This window comes from Corylus avellana, chromosome 2 (assembly GCF_965113065.1).
Source record: "Corylus avellana chromosome 2, dhCorAvel1.hap1.2, whole genome shotgun sequence".
Lineage (NCBI taxonomy): Eukaryota > Viridiplantae > Streptophyta > Magnoliopsida > Fagales > Betulaceae > Corylus > Corylus avellana.
The window spans coordinates 18,878,039-18,904,767 of NC_142491.1; the positions used below are offsets into that span (position 1 = coordinate 18,878,039).

The 26,729-nt window shown below is 39.1% G+C and overlaps 1 protein-coding gene across 3 annotated transcripts; it reads left to right on the plus strand.

Moving 5' to 3' along the window:
- Positions 1-15,486: 15,486 nt before the first annotated feature.
- KAK (HECT ubiquitin protein ligase family protein KAK) lies at positions 15,487-26,729 on the plus strand. Of its 3 annotated transcripts, none has more exons than XR_009440885.2 (18): positions 15,487-16,736; positions 17,082-17,192; positions 17,314-17,430; positions 17,522-17,692; positions 17,834-17,995; positions 18,326-18,574; positions 18,659-18,780; positions 18,881-20,306; positions 21,838-21,933; positions 22,182-23,738; positions 23,860-24,084; positions 24,201-24,305; positions 25,237-25,317; positions 25,416-25,484; positions 25,580-25,708; positions 25,859-25,981; positions 26,090-26,291; positions 26,523-26,729. XR_009440885.2 is itself a non-coding variant. In XM_059602878.2 (17 exons), the coding sequence occupies exons 1-17, from the start codon at positions 15,870-15,872 to the stop codon at positions 26,153-26,155; spliced, it is 5,676 nt and encodes a 1,891-aa protein (XP_059458861.1). In that variant the 5' UTR covers positions 15,487-15,869; the 3' UTR covers positions 26,156-26,729. The 3 variants fall into 3 exon arrangements, 1 of the variants encoding a protein (XP_059458861.1); XR_009440884.2 differs by having other exon boundaries at positions 26,537-26,729; XM_059602878.2 differs by having other exon boundaries at positions 26,090-26,729.

A 26,729-nucleotide genomic window follows, 5' to 3' on the forward strand; every position in this document is an offset into this window, starting at 1 on the left:
TAGTTGGTATTTTATGGAAAGAAAATGCCTAGACACTATAATTCATGGGGACAAAAAATAATTACCTCTTTTAATTACTTTTGTAATCATATATTTTAACTTTTTTAAATTACCATCTTTAAAAGTTTACAATATTGATTTTCCTGTTCAATTTTCTGTTCGGTGGTCATAAGTATGGCTGTAAAGAGGCAGATTAATAGGCTTTCCGTTGCATAAATTTGAGGGATAGAGGAATAGAGATTCTTACGCGGTCCTCTCTCTAGAGCCTCTCTCTAGGGTTTCTTCTAGGAATCCAAGTGAGAATCTGCTAGTGGTGAGGGAGAGTCTCCATCCGGTTTTCGGACGAGGAGTGATTGTGGTCTCTGTGCCGACGATTGGTGACACTGATGGCGGAAGAAGGTGAATTTATGGGTGGAGGGAATTCCCTAACCGAAGGAGAGAAGGTGGGAATTCCAATAACTGAGGAGGATGTTTTTGAGGCAAGGCAGCAGGGAGAACATTGCCTGGTGGGAAGGATCTGGACGGAGAAAAAAATTAACAAGGAAGCATTCAGAAATGTTCTCTCGCGGGTGTGGAGGGCAGAAGGCTGCGTTGAATTTTGGGAGTTACAAGACCACCTATGGATTTTTGAGTTCTCGGATGAAATTATTAAGCAGAGGGTCATGGCGGGGCGTCCATGGTCCTTTGAGCGCCAGATCATAGTACTCAAAGAATTTGATGGGCATCTTCCGCCATCACGAATGGACTTCACGCATTCCCCGTTTTGGATCCAAGTTCATGATATGCCTCTTCTTTGTATGTCACGAGCAGTGGGGGTCAAAATTGGGGAATCTCTGGGGGTCCTTGAAGAAGTGGATGTAGCAGGTGATGGAGCTGGATGGGGAAGGAGTCTCCGGCTAAGGGTCACCCTTGATCTCACCCAGCCCCTGGAACGTAGACGGGCCCTACTTTTGGGAGGGAAGTCTGTATGGGTCCATTTCAAATACGAACAACTTCCGATTTTCTGCTTCCATTGTGGGCGGATCATTCATGAAGCGAAGAGGTGTATTGCTAATCAAAATAGGCGAATGAACATTAGTGATGGAGCTAAGGAGTGGGGCCTCTGGCTTCGAGCGGAAGAGGGGCGTAAAAAACCTGGAGACAGCACCACCAGAACTGACAATGGAGCATGGATGCCGGAATACAAAGAGCCGGTACCGGACGGCTCACAGCAGTCTTCTCGGCGACCTGATTTGGCAAGTAGCGGATCCTCAGGGAAACCTAGAAATGATTACTCGCTGCAGAAGGAAAGGAGCGGAGAATCAATGCCAGGATTTAATGCTGATTCAAAAACCTCCCCGAAGAGGAAAAAAAAGGAGCAGGTTCCGGTTATGGAAGCAAAGGAGAATTTGAAATCCCATGATTTCAGGCCGATATCTGGGAGAGTTCAAAAGGAGGCTAAGGTTCCCGAAAATAACCATCCAAAAAGCATAAATGCATGCATGGCTATTGGGGGAAAGAATCAGCGACGCGGACAGGTGAATACTGCAGTGGGCCGAGTTTTTGGGCAAGACCATATGGGCCGGGGGGGGCAGAAAGTTGATGTGGGCCCAACTCGGAAAGCATGTGGCGGAATCAAAGCAGGTGCTGGGGGGAGTGAAGGTCTGACGCTTCAGCAGGAGGAGCATGCCATCACTCAGCTAACAGCAATGGTTGATTCTCCAGGGGGAACCAGTGTTCGAATTTGGAAGAGGAAAGCCCGTGACAGCCCAGGAGCAGAAGTAAGAACAGGAGGGGCTAAGTCTGCTCGATTGGAGATCACAAGTGAGGCAGAAAATGATGGGGTACATGTCCCACAAGTCATGGAATTGGTGGAGGCTGTAGAGCAGCCCCGCCAAACGTCATGATTCTCATAAGTTGGAACTGTCGGGGGCTTGGGAACCCCTGGACAGTGAGAGACCTTTGCCAATTAGCAAAGGAAAAGAAGCCCAACTTTTTGTTTCTCATTGAAACAAAAAGAACAGCGAAGGAAATGGAATGGATTCGATTGAAACTGGGATTTGAAGGCTTATTTGCAGTTGATTCAGTGGGAAGGAGTGGGGGTTTGGCAATTCTTTGGGCGAAGGAAGGCCATCTAACCATACAAAATTTCTCCCGGCGTCACATAAATGCAATAATATTTTCGGAGGAGGAAGGGATTGAGTGGAAGTTTACCGGATTCTATGGCAATCCTGAGGTGGGGAAAAGGCAGGAGGGATGGAGTTTGTTAAAACATCTCAGAACCTGTGCACCTAGTCCTTGGCTAAGTGTGGGGGATTATAATGAGATAATAGACAATTCCGAAAAATGGGGAGCGGCTTGGAGAAAGGAGGGGCAAATGGAAAGATTTCGAACCACTCTGGAAGACTGTCAACTGTGTGACCTGGGGTTTATAGGCCCTAAGTTTACTTGGAATAACGCAAGAGAAGACGGAAGCTTTACAAGAGAGCGCCTCGATCGTGCCTTGGCCAATCATGAGTGGTGTGCTGTGTTTAGAGAAGTGGAGGTACAAGTCTTGGCAGCAAGGTCATCGGACCACAATCCAGTGATGATTACTTTTGCTGGAACAAGGACCCACTGGGAGGCAAAGTCCCGAAAATTTAAATTTGAGGCAAAATGGCTCCTAGATGAGGAGTTTATTGATGTAGTAAGGAAGACGTGGAAGCAACAGTGTTATGAAGGGACTATGTTGGGCCATGTTGTTGAAAACCTTCAAAATTGTGAAAAGGTGTTAACAACGTGGAGTAAGAAAAAACATGGAAGCATTGATAAAACACTGAAGACTAAATCTGCCCAACTCACGGCATTGCAAGGAGCTGTAGGGCCTCCTAATCAACCACTCATTAAAAAAATTCAGAAGGAGATAGCTCAAATTCTGGATCAAGAGGAGGTTAAGTGGAAACAAAGGGCTAAGCAAGTGTGGTACGCTAAGGGAGATAGAAATACTGCCTTCTTCCATGCCTGGGCAAACCAGAGGCGTCAAACCAACAAAATCACAAGTATTAAGGATGAGAATGGGGCTGTACAAACAGATATGCATGAAGTGAGGCGGGCCTTTGTGAATTTTTTCCAGAACCTATATACCACGGGAGGATGCGAGGGTGTAGAGGGATGTTTGGAGGGTATAGAGGTTCGGGTTACTCAAGATATGAATGACCAGTTGGTGAATAGGTTCACGCAGTTGGAGATAGAAGCCGCCCTAGCCAGCATGGGTCCTCTTAAATCTCCGGGTCCAGATGGGTATGCAGCATGCTTTTTCCAAAACACTTGGGCAACCGTGAGTGATGGGGTCTGCAAAGCCATTCTTGGTTTCCTCAATGATGGTAATTTCGACCCTATCATCAACCAAACTTTTATTGCTCTTATTCCTAAGAAAAAGAAACCTACTAGTGTTGTGGAGTTTAGGCCTATTAGTTTATGCAATGTGTTGTATAAATTAATTGCTAAGGTTCTTGCTAATAGGCTTAAAAAGGTGCTGCCCCATATAATATCTCCATGTCAGAGTGCTTTTGTTCCAGGTAGAATGATAACTGACAATGTTCTAGTAGCTTTTGAAGCCCTGCATACTATGCAAACAAGAAAGAAGGGGCGGGAGGGATTCATGGCGCTCAAACTTGACATGAGCAAAGCATATGACAGAGTAGAGTGGGAGTTTCTGGAAGAGATTATGATCAAAATGGGCTTTCACATAAAATGGGTCAACCTGATTATGACATGTGTCAGAACAGTCTCCTACTCTGTTTTAATTAACGGTCAACCTTATGGAAACATCAACCCTTCTAGGGGTCTACGCCAAGGTGATCCTCTCTCTCCCTATTTGTTTATATTATGTGCTGAAGGTCTGAGTCATATGTTAAGAAAAGCTGAAATGAGAAAAGACATCACGGGGTTGCCAGTTACTAGAGGTGGAGTGCGCCTCACTCACCTATTCTTTGCGGACGACAGCTTGCTTTTTTGTAAAGCAAATGTGCAAGAATGGGAAAAGACGCAAGGGATTCTTGAAGATTACGAGAAAGCGTCGGGGCAGCGCCTAAATAGACAAAAGACCTCGCTATTTTTTAGCAAAAATACCACAGATGTGGTACGAGGCCAAATTCTCTCATTGGCAGGAGTTGGCTCAACGGATAGCTATGAAAAGTACTTGGGACTTCCGGCTTTCATTGGAAGATCTCGTTTGAAGTCCTTTCATAGCATTCAAAGCCGCATTTGGAATCGGATGACGGGTTGGAAAGAGAAGTTCTTGACGCCGGCAGGGAAGGAAGTTTTGATTAAGGCGGTGATTCAAGCTATACCGACCTATACTATGAGTGTCTTCCAACTTCCAAAGTCCTTATGTAAGAGGATTAATTCTATGATGCTTCGCTTTTGGTGGGGACATAAAGACAACCTCTCCAAAATTGCATGGATGGGATGGGATAAATTGGCGTTGGAGAAGAAGAGTGGTGGATTGGGGTATAGGGACCTTGAATGCTTTAACCGAGCCTTATTAGCTAAACAAGGATGGAGGATAATTAAAAATCCAGACTCTTTGGTTGCAAGGGTGATGAAGGAAAAATACTTCCCAAGGGGCAACTTTCTAGAGGCTCGACTGGGGCGCTATCCATCGTATGCCTGGCGGAGCATATGGCAAGCAAAGAAGCTGATCAAAGCTGGCATGGTCTGGAGGGTTGGAGATGGGCAGTCCATTAGAATCTGGCAAGATAATTGGTTGCCTACCTCTATCACACATAAGGTTCAATCCCCACAGAGCTTACTTCCCAGTGATGCACGGGTTTGTGATTTGTTTGATGAGAATACCTTTTGGTGGAATATTCCCTTAATTCAAGAGATTTTCATGGGAAATGAGGTAGAGAGTATATGCAGTATAGTGATTAGTCCTGGTTCCCAATCTGATACACTAGTCTGGGGAGGTACTAAGGATGGGATTTTTTCTGTCCGCAGTGCATACCACCTAGCTAAAACTCTTGAAGAAATGGAGAAAGGAGCTTCATCGATGGCTTCCAGTGAAAGAGACCTATGGAGTGGGATATGGAAATTAAAGAGTCCAAAAGTGGTGCAATTTTTCATCTGGAAAGCATGTCACAATATTCTCCCTACAAAAGGTAATCTTTTCCGGCGACATATAATTGAAGATGGATTATGTCCGATTTGTGAGAGAGAAGAAGAAACCCCGGTGCACATACTATGGAGCTGTCCCTCGGCACGGGACGTGTGGCTGGAAAGCTCAAGGAAAATTCAGAAATGTCACAGTGAGGTTGCTGATTTTAAGGATTTAGTAATACAGCTGATGGGAATGCTCGAGGAAACTGAGCTGCAATTGTTCGCAGTGGTGGCGCGGCAAATCTGGTTCCGACGGAATAGGGTGGTTCATGGTGAAGCTCTGTCTACTCCCTCTATGGTTCTACGCCAGGCACGGGAACAAATAGAAAACTTTGCAGAAACTCGGGCACAAAATGCTCCCGAACAATTCCCTGCCCAAAATCAGATGATGTTGTGGAAAGCTCCACCGGAGGGGTATATTAAACTAAACTGGGATGCTGCGGTGGAGAAGGAAACTAAGAGAATGGGCCTGGGCGTTGTGGCAAGGAATCACAGGGGCGAGGTATTGGCGATGTACTGTGACACGAAGGCTTTTATCCAAGACCCCACTATGGCGGAGGCAGTGGCAGCAAGTCGAGCAGTGTTGGTGGCTACTAATCTAGCCTGGAACAAGATAATTATCGAAGGAGATGCTTTGGAGATAGTGCAGCGGCTGCGTAGAAGCGAAGCCTGGATGGGGAGTTATGGAATGGTGTTGGAGGAGATGAAGATCAATTTGACACAGTTTCAAGAATGGCAAGTGGAGCACATTCCCCGTTGTGTCAACGAGGTGGCTCATAGCTTGGCCAAGCTGGCCTTACATTTGTCATCTGAAAAATTGTGGGTGACAGATTTTCCTTCTAGCATTTTAACACGTGTTTTTACTGAGCAAGGCTCTCATTAATAAATTCATTGAGATTTCAAAAAAATTTGAGGGATTAACGTCGTCCCCAAAGGAGATGTGTCTTACTCAGTTGTCTTTTTGGCTCCATATGCACAATACGGTCTAGACTGTTCGAACATTTTATTGGACAAGTGGACTTCACAAGGACACTTTCACAGTTGTCTATTCAAATTGCAAATAATATATAATATCGGCTGACAATTGTACTAGAGCTGAATCCCACCCCAAAAGCCTTCGTTGAACAATTGGGCTGAAATCATTGTCAGTCAATATCTGTATGTTTAAAATTCAACTATTACGCATTTACTGTCTAGGGAGGAATTTTCAATCATTTGTATTTAGATTTTGAGAGGACAAAAGGTAAACGATTTTGTTGATCTACACAATGAGCATATTTGATGGAAAACAAATTTTTCAATAATAGAGTGGATCAAGTTATAAATATTTAAGATTTTTGGGGAAAGAAAGGTGAACATGCCAAATATCATCACCTGATTCGAGATCAATTAAAAAAAAAAAAACCCTAATTCGAGGTCTAAACTCTAAAGTAAAAATTGCTTAAAAAGAAAAACCAATGCTTAACATCTAACACATGCTATAGTGAGGTGGTACGAGCTGAATAGGACATATATGCTGAATTGGTTTCTACTTTCTTGTTTGTGTTTTGGATTTGAATTTTTCATGAACGGATTCTTTCAACTGAGTTAGGCTAATTTTTTCCAATTTAGTATATAAAATTATCATGTGTGTGAGAAGAACACGATTTTAATATAAACATGTGCTCAAGGAACAAGACAATTTTATAGATTCGATCAGATAAAATCTTTCAACTCAATTTGAAAAAATAAACTTCAACATTTTTCATGGGTTGATTTTGAGTTGTAGAGTTTTATTAAGCACCCAGCACTTGAAGAAGAATATGGGTGAGACACCAAAGGCCGCTTCAAAAACAAAGGCCATGTTTGATTCACGAAATAAACTTCTGTAATGAAATATCACAATTTTTTTTTATTTGATAGTAGCTTAATTATAGGAATAGAAGTAGCTATTTATTGGGAATAACTACAAAGGTGAATACTCATTCCCCAGTAAAATTGAGAGGAATATGTATTACTAGAGAAATACACAATGTTTTTTAAAAATAAAATAAATAAAAAAAAAGCTCATATTATTTTTTATTTTTTCAAACTTCCAAAAAAAAAAAAAAATTACTGAATATGTAGATTTCTGTGGGTGGTTACATTACAAGGTTACACCACCCCCGGTACATTTGGAGGTGGCCAAGACCACACTCGGGGGGTGGTATGCATTGGGGGTGGTTGGCCACCCATTGTAGGGTTACACCACCCTTGATACATTTGGGGGTGCCCAATACCACTCCCAAGGCTCTGATCCAAGTGTGGTATTGACATGGGGGTGGTCGGCCACCCATTGAATACATAGGTTTAAATGGTTTTTTTTTTAAAAAAAAATAATTTTTTATTTAATTTGATTTTTTTAAAAGGTTTATTTTGTAATTGTAGTTCAGTTCCAATTAGAACATATGTATTTTTACCAAATTAATGAATAAAAATAATTATTATATTCCATCCTCCTCCATTTCCAATAATAACTATTATTCTCCTAACATAATACTAATTATGCATACCAAACAACGCCTAATGGGTCAATTACGCTTACCTTATCAATTACCACACATTTACACATTTGCCCCGCGAATACTTGTCATACTTAATCTCTTTAAACTACATTTTCTTGAAAAAAAAAAATTGTTAGGCCAACTCATCAAATCAGACGGGAAAATAAAAAAAGAAAGTGAGATTCATGTGATCTTTTTCCCATGAAATCACGAAAATACACTCAAATAAAAAATAAAAGAAAATAAAAACTATTAAAAAACTTAAAAGAAACTAAAATATAAAAAATAAAACAAAAAAAACAAAAAAAAAAAACAACAACAACAACAACAAACAAAAAACAAAAGAAAAACAGGTGATCATTGGGTGCACTGTATATCAACCTCCATACGATCAGCAAGAAGAAATAAGAGAGGTGTCCCAGCCACTCCAAATCATTTAGGGTGGTCAAACTACCACTCATAGAGTGTTAGAGGATGGCCGGTCACTCTGTTTTTGTTTTTGTTTTTATTTTTATTTTATTTTAATTTTAGTCCTTGAGTTTTAGGATTTTTTTTTTAAAAAAAAAAAAAAAAAAAAAACTTGGAGGCTATTTATGTAAATTTAGTTTATAAATGAAAGTTATTTTCACCATTTTACATTAAAAACAGGCATACGAGTGTCATGTATGCGTTTTCCCGTTTTATTTAACACACTCAACTACCAAAATAACTTTTTTGGCCAACAATTGATGTAGAAATCATTTGAATCTTGTTTTTATCATTCATCTATTATCTCAGTTAAATATTATGTTTATTAGGTTTATGTATTGAATGAAATAGTTAAAATATTAATTAAATGCTAAAATGTACCATTTTATATTACTTCCCCCATGAGAAAACTTGTAATTTAACAGACCCACTTAATGGGCCAGGGCCGGCAATTTGGACACGACCCGCGAATCCGACACGAAGTTAGCAGGTAATGGGTTTGGGCTTATCGGGTTCAGGTCTTAATCGGGTCTACCCGATTAAGACCCGGGTAAATTCGTGTCTGGCGGGTCGACCCGGCGAGTCCATGGGTCGACCCGCCAGACACGTTTAAGTTAACGGGTCTGGCGGGTCTTGGGTGACCCGTTAACTTATTTAAATTAAAAAATAATAATTTTAAAAAAAAAAACCCCACCCCGAGCGTAAGCTGCGTAAGCCCAACTACCCAACCCACAAGTGCAACTGTGCAACCCGGTAAGAACTAAGAACTAAGAATAAGTGAATAAGTTGAATAACAACTAACAAGTGAAAGTGTGAAGCAGTGAAAGTGAAACCCTAAAATCAAAATTTCCTAATTCCTAAACAGCTAAACAGGACTACTCCCTCTCACTACTCTTAGACACTCACGCTTAGACTGCTCAGTCGCTCACCCTCACGGTCACGACCTCACGAGCCCACTACGGCACTACCCCACCAATCGCTAGCTACCAGCCCCCCCCCCCCACCGGCGACGCCTCTCTCTCCTCTCTCCCTCTCCGGTGGACCAGCATTCCCTTTCGGCTCTCCCTCTCGACTCTATCTCCCTCGGACCCTCTCTCATCTAAAAACCCCTGCATCCGCCAGCTCCCCCCACCCAAACCGGCGATCGATCACCACTCACCGGACTGTCTCTCCTCTCTCCCTCTCCCTCTCGGCTCTATCTCCCTCTCTCACGGTCACTCTTTCAGTTTCAGTCTTTCTCCGTTAGCACTTAGCCCGACTCAGCCGCACCTCTCTGTCTCCGATTCCACTCTGTCTCAGACTCTCTGGTATGGCGGTATGTCTCTGATTCTCTCTATCTCTTGCTTTGATTTTTATTATTATTACTATTTTTTTAGATTTTACTGGTTGTCTTTTCTTTTCTTTTCTTTTTGCATTTTTTGTGTGTACTGATAATGTATGATTTGTATGATTTTTAGATTTTACTAGTTGTAAATACTGATAATGTATGATTTGTAAAATGTACAATGCATTTTTTTGTTGTCTTTAGACTGTTTGTTGGCTGGGTAGAGACTAGAGAGATATAGGCATGATTTCATTGATTTGGTATGCTTGTTTTTAGACTAGTAGACTAGTAAGTATAAAATTATTAATCTGCCTCTACTTTGTTGATTATATTGTGCTCAGAACATGCTTAGATGTGGCTAGAATTTGATAAACATTTTGTGTAAATAATCAAAGTGATATATTGCTAAAGTTGAAACTTGAAATCCTTGGAAATTTGGAATAATAGAGAAAGAGTGAATGGTCTAATATTTTATAATTAATTTTTTTAAATTAGTATTTATCCATTTGGAATTTGGATGTTGTCTTTAAAATATAGTACATACAAATTAAAAGAAGATGATCTATGGAGGAAGTGTTTGAATGATGTAAAGTGCATTAATGGCAAAATAAGGCTTTCCATTTAATATGTACCAAATTTTTGACAAGTAATTGTTATATAGTTATTGAATCTTATTAAACTACTTGATAGCATATACTTTATCTAATTGTTATGTGTGTAGAGGACTAATGAAGAAATTGTTCAAGATGCATTCGAGTCATTTGAAATTGACGACGATGTTGTTGAAGTAAATTCACTAGGAGATGACTCTGTTTCTATCGGGAATAAGAAAAAGGGAAAGAAGCGTAAGAAGACCTCAGATGTTTGGCAATATTATGACATCGTTCCTAATGCTGATCCAAATGACTCGGAAGTATGGGCAAAATGCAAGACGTGTGCTAATAAATATAGGGCTCGAAGTTCATATGGAACTGGAAATTTAATAAAGCATAGTAAAAATTGCGGGGGGAGAAACAGTCGTGATGTTGGGCAAATGCTTTTAGCTGGAAAAAAGCAGGATCTCTGGGGGTAAGTGACTATAAATTTAATCATAAAAAATATAGAGAATTGTTGGTTGTGGCGGTTATTAAGCATGATTTGCCCTTTTCTTATGTTGAATATGATGGTGTAAGAGCAGTACATCAATATTTGCGTGCTGATGTACCTTTTATCTCTAGAAATACTGGTAAAGCTGATTTGGTTAAGATGTATTTGAGGGAGAAACAAAGGGTTAAATCTATGTTGAATGCTTGTCCTGGGAAGATTTGTTTAACATATGATTTGTGGACTTCTTTGGCAACTGATGGGTATATTTGCCTTACTGCACATTTTATTAACAAAGACTGGGTCTTAACCAAGAGGGTGTTAAACTTTTCTTTTATGCCCCCACCACACAATGGTATCTCTTTGTCTGATGTTATATATAACTTGCTACAAGAGTGGGGGAATTGAGAACAAGATTTTCAGTATAATATTGGATAATGCTTCTTCTAATGATAGTTATGTTAGGTTCTTAAAAGATAAATTGAACATGAAAAAAGTAATTCCTTGTGATGGTGATTTCTTTCATACGCGTTGTTGTGCTCACATTCTTAATTTGATAGTGCAAGATGGATTGAAAGATATCAATGATGCCATCCAAAAGGTTTGAGATAGCGTCAAGTATGTTAGGGGATCACAAGTGCGAAAGCAAAGTTTTCTTCAAGCAGTGAATCAAATGTCATTGGACAATCATAAAGGGTTAAACAAGATGTGCCAACCAGATGAAATTCTACATATCTGATGCTTGAGAGTGCAGTTCACTATAGGCGTACTTTTAGTTATTTGGAGATGACTGATAAAAACTATAAGCATTATCTTACTGCAGTTGAGTGAGAAAAGGTGGATAATATCAAAAGTTTCTTAGCTTGCTTGTACCAACCTACATGTGCTTTTTCTGGTACTAAGTATCCCACTGCCAACTTATATTTTCCTGTGATTGCCATGATTTATGTGAGCTTGAAGGAAGACGTTGTGGGTGAAGATGAGCATAAGAGTTTAATGGCAACTCAAATGCTCTCTAAATTTGAGAAGTATTGGTTGGACTTCAGTGAAGTGTTGGCTGTTGTAGTTATCTTAGATTCTCGTTACAAGCTTCATCTTGTAAATTATTACTATACGAAGATCTATGGAGTTATGAATTCTACACAGTATGTGAATGTTAGTGATAAATTAAAGAGTCTTTTTATGAAGTATAGTGTTTCTTCTATACCTTCAAGTTCAAGCTCCATAACTGTTCAGCAGCCCCAAGTAACTCGAGCAACACTACCTTGGGAACGGGTAAATAATATTATAATATCATTGATTTCTTATCTTTTTAGTAACTTAGTATATAATCTTTTTAGTAATTTAGTAACTTAGTATACAATCTTTTTAATACTCTTAATTATTTATGTTTATATTTTCTCTTTTTCATGTAGGAATATTTGGCATTTGGTGGAGTCGATGTTAATTCACAAAAGAGTCAATTGGAAATTTATTTGGAGGAGCCTAGGTCTGTGGCTGTGAATGATTCATTTGACATCCTTTCATTTTGAAAAGGAAATGAATTTCGATATCCTGAAGTAGCTGCAATGGCTCGTGATGTTTTGAGTATTCCTATTTCCACGGTTGTTTCAGAATCCACTTTTAGTATTGGTGGACGTGTGATTGATCAATATAGGACCTCACTCAAGCCTGATATTGTTGAAGCATTAATTTGCAGTAGATATTGGTTGTATGGAGATCAAGGTAATATTATTTATTTGCATATTTAATTTCTTCATTTACTTGTATTACTTTTTTAACTACACTATAATAATACTAATTCCTCTTCTTTTCTTTTCTTTTTTTTTTTTCTTTTTTTTTTTTATATAGCACAAATGAAGTTGGATAGCATAGAAGAGGAAATTTTGACAACTGATGTTAATTCTTGTGACATTCCAAATTCATCTGGAGCACAGCCTGCTAATATTTCTTAAAATATTAATCTTATTTAGTTCATATTTTGTAATGACTCTAATGATGATGGCTCATAGTCATGGAAACTTCATTTAGTCATTTTGTTTAGAATCTAATGATGATGGACTATGTTAACTATTGTCTATATGCAAAGGAACTTGTAATTTGTAAAAGTTCAGTAGTATAGTAGTTTGATGGAACTGTAATGGGTTTTGTTAGGATTCCCAGTGAGAGTAACACTTTTAATCTTCATTACTGATGTTTGTTAAAGATGCTTAAAGTTTTGAAATTATTTGAGTCTTTGTTTGGACTTTGGAGCTTATTTGGTCTTGATGTGTTTTGGGTCTTGTATTTTTGGGGAGTTAACTTGTGAAATTCAATGAAAGTATTTGATATCCCCTGCCTTAAGTTTCTCAAGATAAGGGTCTGTTTGGCCTTGATTGAGCACAGGTTAATACACAATAGAGATAATATATTGTGATTGATTGATTATTGGATGACCTCTAAAATACTTAGACATGCACTTTGTAATTTCACTAAAAACCAGTACATATATGTATGGATGTATATCATTGTTATGTTCCTTCTAAACTATATTTACTTTGTAGTAATAAATTTTTTTATACTTAACATATAAATCCTTTTTCCGTGTTGCAAACCCAAGGTTTTAGTATATAATTATGTATGCAGATTATTTAGAATACAGATCAACCAAACAAATGATATGGTCAATTTACTTACTTTAATTATTTGTATACAATATATAATTGAAATCATAAATGACTTAAAAATAATTGTGCTTATATGTTTAATCCTACTCTCTTCTTCTTGTCCTTGCTATTATGCTGGCAGTGAAAGTGAATGTTCCCCTTTGTAGTTCTTTACATTTTCCTTTTTTTTTCCTTTTTTTTTCTTTTTTATTTTCAGGGGGGAATTTATTAAAGAAAAATGAAGAAAATTGTTGTAGTAATTATGTTTTACATTAATATAACAAAAACATTTAAAATCTTAGAGAAGGGAGATGGAAAGAATGCCTAAGGGTGGAGAACATTCATGCTTCTCTGTATTTTGGTCCTTCATGCACATTATTTTCCATTTAATTTTCGATTCTATTTAATTCATTGTAGATCTAATGTTCAAGCAGCTCAACAAAAGAAGCATGTCGGTTGCTCAAATGGGTTTTCTACATATTTTTTCGGGGCGGGTCGGGTCGGATTACCTGTTTAGCGCATGAATTGTGTCAGGTCGTGTTTACCCGATCTTACCTGGTAATGTTAAACGGGTCGTGTCGGGTTACCAAGGTATTTTCTGTGTCATTATCGTGTCAGACCCGTTAACCCGATTAGCTAAACGGGTCGTGTTTGTGTCTTGGATAATCGGGTCGCGGGTCTTAATCGGGTCTACCCGATTACCTGAATTGCCACCCCTTAATAATGGCTATGCCAAACAATACACAAATTGACTCCACCTAGTCTACTTAGGCTTTGGTTGTCATTTTATGCATCTTATGGTAAAAGATTATGCACTAAGTTGGACAAATCTTATTCTATCAATCTTTAAGAGAAGGAAAAGTACTATTATTAGTCAACAAGCTATTGATTATGACCAGCTAACTTTCACCAACAAAAATATCAACAAGAGTATCTAGCCTCAATTGTGTTCTTCCTTCGCAATCCAGCAACACTAAAGCTCAAAACTCAAAACTCAAAATCCTTTAGTTGGCGTGTCTGCAATAGTTTTATGGTTACAACCCTTGGCAAAATATATATGCTTTATGTGTTATAATGGCAACTAGTAATCATTTTACTTTTTTTTTTTTTTTTTTTTTTTAATTAAAAGAAATAAATGAGTAGTAATTGCATCCAACCTTGAAGAAGTGAATCGGGCTTGAGCTTTGGTCCAATTCCGGTATGGGACACGTGTTTCAATCCCAATAATTAAAATTGGACCTAAATCAAACCTTAAAGAAGTACCATTTACATTACAAGGTTATGAATAATTATGCTAACAAATTTCTATTGCGTTTAGAATGTCATTGGCGATCAACCTAGTAGTTTTTGCTATATTGTAGAAAGGCTGCGATGCTCACCTGCTCTAGACCTATATGCTTAGAACATATGAGCTCTGTAACCTTTTTTAGATCTTTAGAAGTCTCCCAAATTCAAAAGTCATATAACATAAAACCATATATGTATATGCATATATCATATAAATGTATGGTAAAAGTCGAATTGGGAGGTCACAAAATTCCAATTTATAGGGCCAAAGCCGACGAGGCAGAGGCCCAAGAGAACAAAAAGTAATGGGTTAGGAGTTTGCCTCTTTTGGTATTAGAAAAGCTCAAAAGGAGTGAAGCCTTCTCAAGTAGCACATCGTGCGAAAGAAAGCAGCAATTAGCCAAACAAGTTTGACGAGTAATTTTAGAAGTTTATTTTAAGTCTCTTTAAGAATGATGTTATTATTAAAATTATTATTTGATCAAAATTTAATAATGATTAATTATAAATTCAATGGTAATTTTAATAATCACATTATTTTTGGAGAGACTCAAAAGAAACTTATAGCATTAGACCCTATTGAAATACGTGGTGACCCCTTGAAGTCATTTCACCTGAGAGAGATGCACAATGCGGAGAAGCATGAATTAAGATTCCCTCTAATTGAAGAGAAATTTGAGATTCTCAAATTGTTAATTGCGGTCATTCATTTTAAATTCAATGGTCTATAAAATATCAGTTGTTTTTGTATAACTTATGGATTAAATATTGACTTTTATTTTACCGAAGTTTAAATAATTTTATGATCATTAAATTTAAAATAAAAAGTCACAATTAACCAATAGAGAATTTTTTAGTTTTACCCCAATTAGAGGGGATCCGGATCCGGAGAAGCATTCACCGCCATGGAAGCTCCTCATCGCATCCCATCCCACATGACAAAAATCTATTTATTTATTTTACACACACACACATCAAATAAATAAAGAAAAAGAAAATTTAAAAAATATATAAAAGGTCGTCCCGTCCTTTATTCGTTCGTCACTTTAGGGTTTTCATTGTGGAAAGACTCTCTTTCTCTCTCTCTTGTTCTGTAATTCAACCCTAAATTCGCAAGCCTTTTGAAAAAATTGGTTGATGCAGTCCGTAAATTGTATAGATTCTAAGCGATATTTTCCCATCAATCGTTAATTTCTTTGGTTCTTGTGTGGCTGATTGGAATTCCAATTCCACTTCGAAGAAGAAGAAGAAGAGGAATATAGGGTCTGCTCCAGCTGATTCGATAGCAGAGCTTCGATCGTTTCGAGAATCCGGTGCGGGCAGATGCAGCGTGGGAGCGGATCTCGGAGTGAGTCGTGATCGCCCCGCCCGCCCAGGGGTGGCCGGAGCGAGCGTCGAACCCTAAGGTTTGGTCGCTTTTGTATGGAAACTCGGAGCCGGAAGCGGGCGGAGGCCACGTCAGCAGCGCCCTCTTCTTCCTCCTCCGGTCCCACCACCCGTTCCTCCAAGCGCGCACGCCTACTCTCATCCGCCGCCACGTCATCTGCCTCCTCTGCCGCTCTCTCATTGATCTCCACTCGCTCCCGCTCTGCAGCCTCTGTCAAAGCTAACGACCACCCTATGGACCCCACCACCGAGTCCTCTGGGTCCCGCCGCCGTGGCCGAAACTCGGATAACAGAGACAATTCCGAGAAAGGGAAGGAAAAGGAGCACGAGATTAGGGTTAGGGATAGGGATAGGGAAAGAGAAAGGGATAGGGATAACGAGCGGAGCTTGGGGCTGAACGTCGATGCGGGCTGCGACGATGATGACAACGATAGCGAGGGCGGTGGAGTCGGAATTCTTCACCAGAATCTGACCTCGGCTAGCAGCGCCCTCCAGGGGCTGCTGCGGAAGCTCGGGGCGGGGCTTGACGATCTTTTGCCGTCATCGGCAATGGGCTCGTCGTCGGCCTCGCACCAGAGTGGGCGGCTTAAGAAGATTCTGTCTGGGCTGAGGGCCGACGGCGAGGAGGGGCGGCAGGTCGAGGCACTGACGCAGCTCTGTGAGATGCTTTCCATTGGAACCGAGGAGTCGCTGAGCACATTTTCCGTCGATTCGTTCGTACCTGTGCTCGTTGGGTTGCTGAATCACGAGAGCAATCCTGATATAATGCTCCTAGCGGCGAGGGCGCTTACGCATCTGTGCGATGTGCTTCCTTCGTCCTGCGCCGCGGTGGTGCATTATGGCGCGGTTTCCTGCTTTTGCGCGAGGTTGCTTACAATTGAATATATGGACTTGGCTGAACAGGTTGGTTTTTTTCTCTATGAAATGATTTGGTTTATTAGGGAATTTGATCATTTCTCCTGCTTTGTTGTATATAGTTATAACTGTTATTGCTTTAGAGTGGAAGCGAAAAAATTTGTGACCTTAGAATCGTATATGTGAAACTTATGGAGCATTGCTCAAGTAATGCATTATAAATTTGAAATTTTATATTAAGGAGCATGGGTATTCTGCTTTATTAGATATGGTTGTGACTATGTCAGTTTAGAGTGGAAGTGAACAAACTATGCCCTTAAAATTATGTGAAGCTAATGGAGCATTGCTTAGGTGCTGCATTATGATATTTATGCTTGTTATGATGTTTAACAGTCTCTACAAGCCTTGAAGAAGATATCTCAGGAACACCCGACTGCCTGTTTGCGAGCTGGTGCTCTTATGGCTGTGCTTTCGTATCTGGATTTCTTTTCCACAGGAGTTCAGGTAACTTAATTAGTGGAATTTGAAACCAATAAGTTGGTTCCTTCGGTTGAGAAGAAGGACCCATTTTGCATTTTGGATCTCAATTGAGAAATTCTCATTTTTTTTTGTACTTTTGTCCCAGCGAGTGGCATTATCTACGGCTGCAAATATGTGCAAGAAACTCCCTTCAGATGCAGCTGACTTTGTGATGGAAGCTGTTCCCCTGTTGACTAACCTTCTTCAGTATCACGATTCGAAGGTAATAGTAATTACTTAATAGTTTGTGAATTGAGGATTTCCCTTCTGGGTATAATTCCTGCTTATCATGTTGCATTGTGTTATGTTTGTAGGTGTTGGAGCATGCTTCTGTTTGTTTGACTCGAATTGCTGAAGCATTTGCATCATCTCCGGATAAATTAGATGAACTTTGCAATCACGGTCTGGTTACTCAAGCTGCCTCGCTTATTTCCACCAGCAATTCTGGAGGTGGACAGGCATCTCTCAGTGCTCCTACATACACGGTAAATGCAATTTGATCCTTGCAATTTGATGCTTATATATATTGGAGGGCCATTCTTGGTAGTTGGGATTAAGGCTTTAGCTAAATTGAGATGAGTTTATGTATATTGGAGGGTTCCAATTTTGACTTATTTGGCATGCAGGGTTTAATACGACTTCTTTCCACTTGTGCAAGTGGTTCTCCTTTGGGATCCAAAACTTTGCTTCTCCTGGGTATCAGTGGTATCCTTAAAGATATTTTAGCGGGGTCAGGCATATCAACTAATGCTTCGGTTTCACCTGCTTTAAGTAGACCAGCGGAGCAGGTATTGCTGTTATTTAGTGGCTTTTATTATAGCTGGATAGGTTTGTTTTCATTGCAATATTGGTATATAAAAAGGATTGCAATTCTCAGCCATTTTTTAAGCAATGTGAAATTCTACTTGACTTATACTCATTATGATATAAAATGATTACAGAACTTGTTTTTATTGTTTTTTCTGGCTGATATTAATGTTTTTTATATGTGGTTGTTGTGTTCTTTATTTTAGTTGTCATAAATATACTGAAGGGTTTATATCAGAGTCTTTGAACCTTGCAATTACCTTTTTAACATTGAGATTTTGAATTTTTCTGATTTTCAATCAACTATGTAGATTTTTGAGATTGTCAACCTTGCAAATGAGCTTCTCCCTCCATTGCCGCAAGGAACCATCTCCCTCCCATCTAGCTCCAATTTATTTGTGAAAGGATCTGTTGTTAAGAAGTCTTCTGCTGGCAGTTCTGGGAAACAGGAAGACACAAATGGAAATGTTCCTGAGGTTTCAGCACGTGAGAAATTATTAAATGATCAGCCTGAACTTCTTCAGCAATTTGGAATGGATCTCCTTCCCGTTCTAATACAGGTAAGTTTTTGGTGCGCCTAACTAGTTTCTGATTTATACTTGGTTTAGTTAGTGAGTAATAGTGTTTGTTTATTTTTCAATCAGATCTATGGTTCTAGTGTGAATGGCCCTGTTCGTCACAAATGTCTTTCAGTGATTGGAAAATTGATGTACTTCAGTACTGCAGAGATGATTCAGTCTTTATTAAGTGTGACAAACATATCAAGGTATCCAACTTTAATTGATTAAGATTTCTTCATATGCTCACAGTATACTGTGTGCAAAAAATACTTATTCTCACTTCATCATTTGGCTTTGCTATCATAGTTTCTTAGCAGGTGTTTTAGCATGGAAAGATCCACATGTCTTGATTCCCGCCCTTCAAATTGCTGAGATTCTGATGGAAAAGCTTCCTGGGACTTTCTCCAAGATGTTTGTTAGAGAAGGTGTGGTACATGCTGTGGACCAACTTATTTTAGCTGGTAATCCAAATCCTGCAGGGTCATCTTCTGCTGAGAAGGAAAATGAGTCTGGCCCTGGAACATCATCACGCTCTAGGCGTTATAGAAGACGGAGTGGAAGCACCAATCTAGATGGAGGTGCTTCAGAAGAATCTAAGAATCCTGGTTCAGTAAATATTGGATCGCCTCCAAGTTCGGTGGAAATTCCTTCTGTCAATTCCAATCTTCGTATGGCAGTCAGTTCATGTGCTAAAGCTTTTAAAGACAAGTACTTCCCTTCAGAGCCTGGTTCTGTTGAAGTTGGAGTTACAGATGATCTTCTACATTTAAAGAATCTTTGCATGAAATTGAATGCCGGTGTTGATGACCAAAAGACTAAAGCAAAGGGGAAATCTAAAGCTTCTGGGTCTCGCCTGGGTGATAACTCTGTGAATAAGGAAGAGTATCTGGTTGGGGTTATATCTGAGATGCTATCAGAACTAAGCAAAGGAGATGGTGTATCCACTTTTGAGTTTATTGGTAGTGGTGTGATTGCTGCTTTGCTGAACTACTTCTCTTGTGGCTACTTTTCTAAGGAGAAAATATCAGAAGCTAACCTGCCCAAACTTCGCCAACAAGCACTTAGAAGATTCAAGTCATTTATTGCTGTTGCACTTCCTTCCAGCATTGATGAAGCAAGTGTAGCTCCTATGACTATCTTGGTTCAAAAGCTTCAAAATGCTTTGTCCTCCTTGGAGCGTTTCCCTGTTGTGCTGAGCCACTCATCTAGGTCATCTAGTGGAAGTGCACGCCTCTCCTCCGGACTGAGTGCATTGTCTCAGCCTTTTAAGTTGCGTCTCTCTAGAGCCCAAGGTGAAAAATCTCTCCGCGACTATTCATCTAATGTTGTACTGATTGATCCATTGGCAAGTTTGGCAGCTGTTGAAGAATTCCTTTGGCCCCGAGTTCAGAGAGGTGAATCTGGTCAGAAGTCCACTCCGTCTGCAGGGAACTCTGAGTCTGGAACTACACCTACAGGAGCTGGTGCTTCTTCTCCATCTACTTCTACTCCTGCTTCCACTGCTCGTCGTCATTCTACTAGATCCAGAGCATCTGTTAATATAGGCGATGCATCTAAAAAGGATCCATCACAAGAGAAAAGCACAAGTTCATCGAAGGGAAAGGGTAAAGCTGTTTTGAGACCTGCTCAAGAGGAGGCTAGAGGACCTCAAACAAGAAATGCTGCCCGTAGAAGGGCAGCGCTGGATAAAGATGCTCAGATGAAACCTGTTAGTGGGGACTCTACTTCTGAGGTATGCTGCTAGTATTCTAGGATTAGAACTTGCCAAAACCATGTTTATCTGACTTAGTTAGGAGAATAAATAGAAGACACTAAGTTTAAAATACTGCCTTTTGATTTGTTTAGCCTATGTTAACTTGATTCTTATTGCTGTTTCCTATTTTCCTCCTTGTGCCTAGGATTAGTTTGCAAGTGTGAATTCTGTGTTTGTGCATCATAATGTATAATTGAAAAATTAAAATAAGTTGACCTGAATGCAAGGACTTAGAATAAAAGTTAAAAAAGTAGAAACATAAAATGCCAAAATTATCTTACACAAGACATTGATGAAAAGTGCCTTGATGTATCACTGTGACAGTCCTGATACTTGAAATATAAATAAGCTCTTTCATTGCTATATTATGAGAAGTTTGTCTTCCTACTTGAAATGATTTATATTGCTATGATTGTATTTATGGATGGAGATTATGGATGTAATCTTTTTCTTTCTTTAATTTCAAACTTACAGATTTGGGACCTATTTTTGCACTTAATAATCTCTCCTCCCTTCATGTTAGCTCACGTTTTCTTGTCTGGCTATCCCAAATTTTGTCCTGTCAAATATTCAATTAATGATTTGTGCACTTCCCAGTAATTCCTTGTGTCTCATGTATTTTTTCCCCTTGTTCAATTTAAAAGTAAAGGTATTATTCCAAAATTAATAGTGAAAATAGGTGAGAAAGCATTTAATGTTAGTTTATAGAATTTATGTAAATCGAGATCTTTTAAATATGGAGGGAATATGTGAGAAAGCATTTAACGCTAGTTATTTAGAATGATGTAAATCATTTAAATATTTTTTTGATAAGTATGGAGGGTGTATCATTTTGAACAGTTGCTTTTGTGCATATTTGCATTATATTTATTTTAAGTCAAAATCTTTTAATTATGGATGGTGCGTTTTTTTCACCGGTACCTTTTGGGTGTTTTTAAAAGGTTCTGCGTTTAGTCTTCCTCTAGTGCATGATTGTATGTAAGTTGGTGGCATCTTGTTTCAAGACCTCTAAGAACTATTTTATCTATTTCTATAAGATTTTGATGTCCTATGAAACATAGGATATGGATATGGGAGTGTTTCAATATGCTGCTTCTTTGGTTGGTTGAAACAAATGTGATATGCAAGGTTAGGAAATGGTCCTTGCCTCTTTTTTGGGCTAAGTACAATGATACATCACTCGCTTTAGGATTTGAGTGAAGCTAGAGACCAATAGATAGATATTTTGAAGCTTATGAGGGATAGTGCACAAATAAAATGTCTTTGAGGTCTACTCTCTCTCTCACACGCGCATGTGGGCCTTTTGTTCAGGTTGCAGGGTTGGGTTCTAATTTTATCGAATTGAATGTTTTTCAGGGACCAATTCCATCAGTAATGTTTTGGTACTTGTGGACTCTTTGTGCCTCTTGAAATCTGTTCATAATATTCCATATTTCTTTCTGTTTTCTTTATAATATGTTTCCTGTAATTGGCAATTTCTTCCTGTGACATTCTTAACCATCTCATGTAGGACGAGGAATTGGATATATCTCCTGTTGAGATTGATGATGCATTGGTGATTGAAGACGATGATATCTCAGATGATGAGGACGAGGACCATGAAGATGTATGTTTTATGGCTCTTCTAATTTTTTTTTTTCTAGCATTCCTTAGAGTTAGAGGATGACAATTTAATATTTGCACTTATGCTTCTCAACTGTCTCATATGATTGCAGCTTTCTTTTCCTTGTTCTTTCTTTTTTTTTTTTTTTTGGGGGGGTGGGATACGGTAGTCTTCTATTGTATGTGATATTGTCCATCATTGAGATAACTTGTAAAATGTTTTCTGATGGAATCATCTTTGTTTTCTTCCAGGTGCTAAGAGATGATTCCCTTCCTGTTTGCATGCCTGACAAAGTACACGATGTGAAATTGGGTGACTCAGCTGAGGATAGTTTTGTTGCTCCAGCAGCAAGTGATAGCCAGACTAATCCAGTTTCTGGTTCTAGTAGCAGAGCTGCTACAGTTAAGGGCTCTGATTCTGCTGATTTTAGAAGTGGAAATTCTTATGGTTCAAGGGGTGCAATGTCATTTGCTGCTGCTGCCATGGCTGGTCTTGGATCTGCTAATAGTAGAGGTTTTAGGGGAGGCAGAGATAGGCAAGGGCGCCCTCTATATGGAAGTTTGAATGATCCTCCAAAATTAGTCTTTACTGCAGGTGGGAAACAGCTTAATAAGCATTTGACTATCTATCAGGCTGTTCAGCGGCAGCTTGTACTGGATGAGGATGATGATGAGAGGTACGCCGGTAATGATCTCATATCTAGTGATGGAAGCAGGCTGTGGAGTGATATTTACACTATTACATACCAGCGGGCAGAAAGCCAAGCTGATAGGGCTTCTGTTGGGGGATCAAGTTCTAATACTACATCAAAATCTACCAAATCTGGTTCTTCGGGTTCTAACTCTGATGCCCAGTTGAATCGATTATCACTTCTAGATAGTATCTTGCAGGGAGAGCTTCCTTGTGATCTGGAAAAATCTAATCCTACTTTCAACATACTCGCACTTTTGCGTGTATTAGAGGGTTTGAACCAGCTTGCACCTCGTTTGAGAGCCCAAATAGTTTCTGAGAATTTTGCCGAGGGAAAAATCTTGAGTCTGGATGAGCTGAGCACAACTGGTGCCAGGGTTCTTTCCGAGGAATTTATCAACAGCAAACTTACTCCCAAATTAGCAAGACAAATTCAAGATGCGCTTGCACTCTGCAGTGGTAGCCTTCCTTCATGGTGCTACCAGTTGACGAAAGCATGTCCCTTCTTGTTTCCCTTTGAGACCCGGCGACAGTACTTTTATTCAACTGCTTTTGGGTTATCTCGTGCTTTATATCGTCTTCAGCAGCAGCAGGGTGCTGATGGTCATGGATCATCAAATGAAAGAGAGGTGAGGGTTGGGAGGTTGCAGCGCCAGAAGGTCCGTGTCTCTAGAAACCGCATTTTGGATTCTGCTGCAAAAGTAATGGAGATGTATTCTAGCCAGAAGGCTGTGCTTGAGGTAGAATATTTTGGTGAAGTTGGCACTGGATTAGGTCCCACCCTTGAATTCTACACACTTCTAAGTCATGATTTGCAAAAAGTTGGACTTGGAATGTGGAGAACAAATTCTTCCTCAGGGAAGCCTGCAATGGAAATTGATGGAGATCAACATAAAAATGGAAAACCCAATGATGCTGATGGGGACCTTGTCCAAGCCCCTCTTGGGTTGTTCCCTCGTCCCTGGCCTCCAAGTGCTGATACTTCTGATGGTAGCCAGTTCTCTAAAGCGATTGAGTACTTCCGGTTGGTAGGGCGTGTGATGGCCAAAGCTCTTCAAGATGGACGGCTATTGGACCTCCCACTGTCGACAGCATTTTATAAGCTTGTGCTTGGTCAAGTAAGCTTATTAGATTATGAAAAAACTAACCCCTTTTTTTGGTTAAAATTTAGATGTTGCTATGTTACTGTGTCTATACCTCTATTTTGATCAAGACATTCAATCTTTGAATCCATTGCAGGAGCTTGATTTGCATGATATTCTTACTTACGATGCCGAGTTAGGGAAGACTTTGCAAGAATTGCAAGCCCTTGTTTGCCGGAAACAATATCTAGAATCAACTAGTGCTGATAATAGTGATGCAGTTGCGGATTTATGTTTTCGTGGAGCTCCAATTGAAGATCTCTGCTTTGATTTTACACTTCCTGGTTATCCAGAATACATTTTGAAACCTGGAGATGAAAATGTATACAATTTACATACCTTGAACATATCTATGTTTATTTTGTCATTCATGATTTTTTTTTTTTTTTAATCTTTCTTTTTAAATTCAAGATATGTCTGACAAATGCTAATTTCTAGGTTGATATTTATAACTTGGAGGAGTATATATCCTTGATAGTTGAGGCAACTGTCAAGACTGGAATAATGCGGCAAATGGAAGCATTTAGAGCAGGGTTTAATCAGGTGAAATATCTACTCTGATCTTTATTTGGTAGTAATCCAAAGATTGCTATGTCATGTTTTAAAGAAACTGTGAGGGTAGTTTGTGATTGGAGTTTTTCATTTGTTCTCTCTTCCTTGGCTGATAACAAGTTCATCCTTCTTTCTACTTCACGCTCGCACCCCCTTCGCCATGTTCTCTTTTTCTTTTCTGCATTTTGCATGAAATTTGAGTTGGAATTTGCTGTAGTAGCTGGTGATTTTTAAAACAGGTGTAGGTGGTTTGGGTAATGGTCATGCAATGAATGTTCTGGTTGCTGGGTGCAAGGCCCATACATGTTGGTGATCTTTGAACTTGGCAATGGTGTAGGTAGGTGCTGGTTTGGGTAATGGTCATGCAATGAATGTTCTGGTTGCTGGGTGCAAGGCCCATACATGTTGGTGATCTTTGAACTAGGCAATGATTATAGTGATAAAATTGGCTAATATTTGGTGGGCGCATTGTCTTAGTTGTGGGTATTGGAAAACTAGGAGGGAAAAACTTAGGTGATTTTCACCAGAAAATTTAAGATAGATAATGGAGTGGGAGAGAGCCTATGAAAGGGGATGCAAATCGGGGAAAGGAGAGATATTGAGGTACAAGCATATAGAAGTGCACTTATGTTGAAAAATAGAAATAAAAGACAAAATTACTTGCTCCTTTCTCCACCAGGCCTTTTTGTTGAAATTTGTTCCTTAACTTTTCATGTCTCTTGGCTTTTTTGGCTTTTTTTGGCTTTTTTTTTCTTGGTTAAAAGTCATTAGGTTTTTTATTTTATTTTATTTTATTATAATGTACTATTATCTTCTGATTCATTTTGTTGATTTGGATATAGTTGTCTTTTTCTTCTAAATTTGAATTGTAAAACTTATTCCTGTGCTAACAAGACTTTTTCTTTTGCCACATGACAATCAGGTCTTTGACATAACATCTTTACTTATATTTACTCCACATGAATTGGATTACTTGCTTTGTGGCCGCAGAGAGTTATGGGAGGTAATTTTTTCTTATTTCTGCATTTCTGCATTACGAAACGTTATTGGAACCTCTTTTGTAGAATGCTATGGTTATACATTAATTTCTAACTTTTGCAGGCTGATACACTTGCTGATCATATAAAATTTGATCATGGATACACTGCCAAGAGTCCAGCAGTAGTTAACGTATGCTTCTCATCCTAGATTTGGAAGTCAGTACTCTGGAAATGAATTTTTACTAAATTATTACATGGTCCTTATTGTGTCTTTTGTGATGTTAGTTGCTAGAGATTTTGGGAGAGTTCACACCAGAGCAGCAGCGGGCCTTCTGCCAGTTTGTCACTGGTGCACCTAGGCTTCCACCTGGTGGTCTGGCAGTACTGAATCCAAAACTTACGATTGTGAGAAAGGTATCAGCATAGTGGATTAGATTTAAATGATGTCCGTTGAAATTGTAATTCTGATGCATTTGAATGTTTGTCTTGGATTGTTGGCTGTCACATATATCCACGTCGCTTGCACATATTAATAGCATTAATGCTTGCATATCTTTCGTGCAGCATTCTTCGTCTGTAAGTAACACAGCGTCAAACGGGACAGGGCTTTCAGAACCAGCAGATGATGACTTGCCAAGTGTCATGACATGTGCAAACTACCTGAAGCTTCCTCCTTACTCTACAAAGGTATTATAATTGATGAAATAGGCCAATACAATACATTAAAAATGTTCATAATGATATATCTTTCATTCTTATCCAGTTGTTAATACATTTTTATTACTTCTTAAACAGGAGATTATGTTCAAGAAACTACTTTATGCGATCAGTGAAGGGCAGGGATCTTTTGATTTGTCATGAGTTTTTGGGACTAACAAATCGACTTTATGTATATTGTATCTCAGCATTGATTTCTCTTGCCTGCGATAATTTTGATGTTGAAGGTCAAATAATGGCTTCTTTTTAGGTGCCTTTCTAAAGTAGCTGCATGGTCGAGGTCAGTTCCTATATTCTCATGGTGGCTGTAGTCTCCAATTTTGTTGTCAGGGCCTGTGGTTAGGTCAACCATTTATACTCTTGCCGTCTACTGCTTGCATTTTTCTTCCGGGAATCCTCCATTCTTTCTGCAATACTGCCTGCCGCATCAATATGCTTTCCTCTATTAATATTTTTTCTTCCTATTTTTTACTTCGCCATAAATTTGTATTGGTGTCATAAACAATAGCAGTAAACTGTTTTCAGGTTGGATCGCCAAATTTTCAGGAAGCTGTAAAGGATATTGGAGAGCACCTTTTCAGCTGCTAGGGCCTGTAAATAAATAGGAAATTGTTCTTTTTTTTTTTTTTTTTTTTTGAAATGTTCAACTCATTGGTGGTAGGATATACATGTATGGTATGAAATGTTAAAAGGAAAAATAAATAATTTTGAAGTATTA

Coding starts and splice junctions, on each gene's coding strand:
- KAK (XM_059602878.2), top strand. CDS start 15,870: ATGGAAACTCGGAGCCGGAAGCGGGCGGAGGCCACGTCAGCAGCGCCC. Junction 20,307..21,837: donor GTGGGGACTCTACTTCTGAG/GTATGCTGCTAG, acceptor CATCTCATGTAG/GACGAGGAATTGGATATATC. Junction 21,934..22,181: donor AGGACGAGGACCATGAAGAT/GTATGTTTTATG, acceptor GTTTTCTTCCAG/GTGCTAAGAGATGATTCCCT.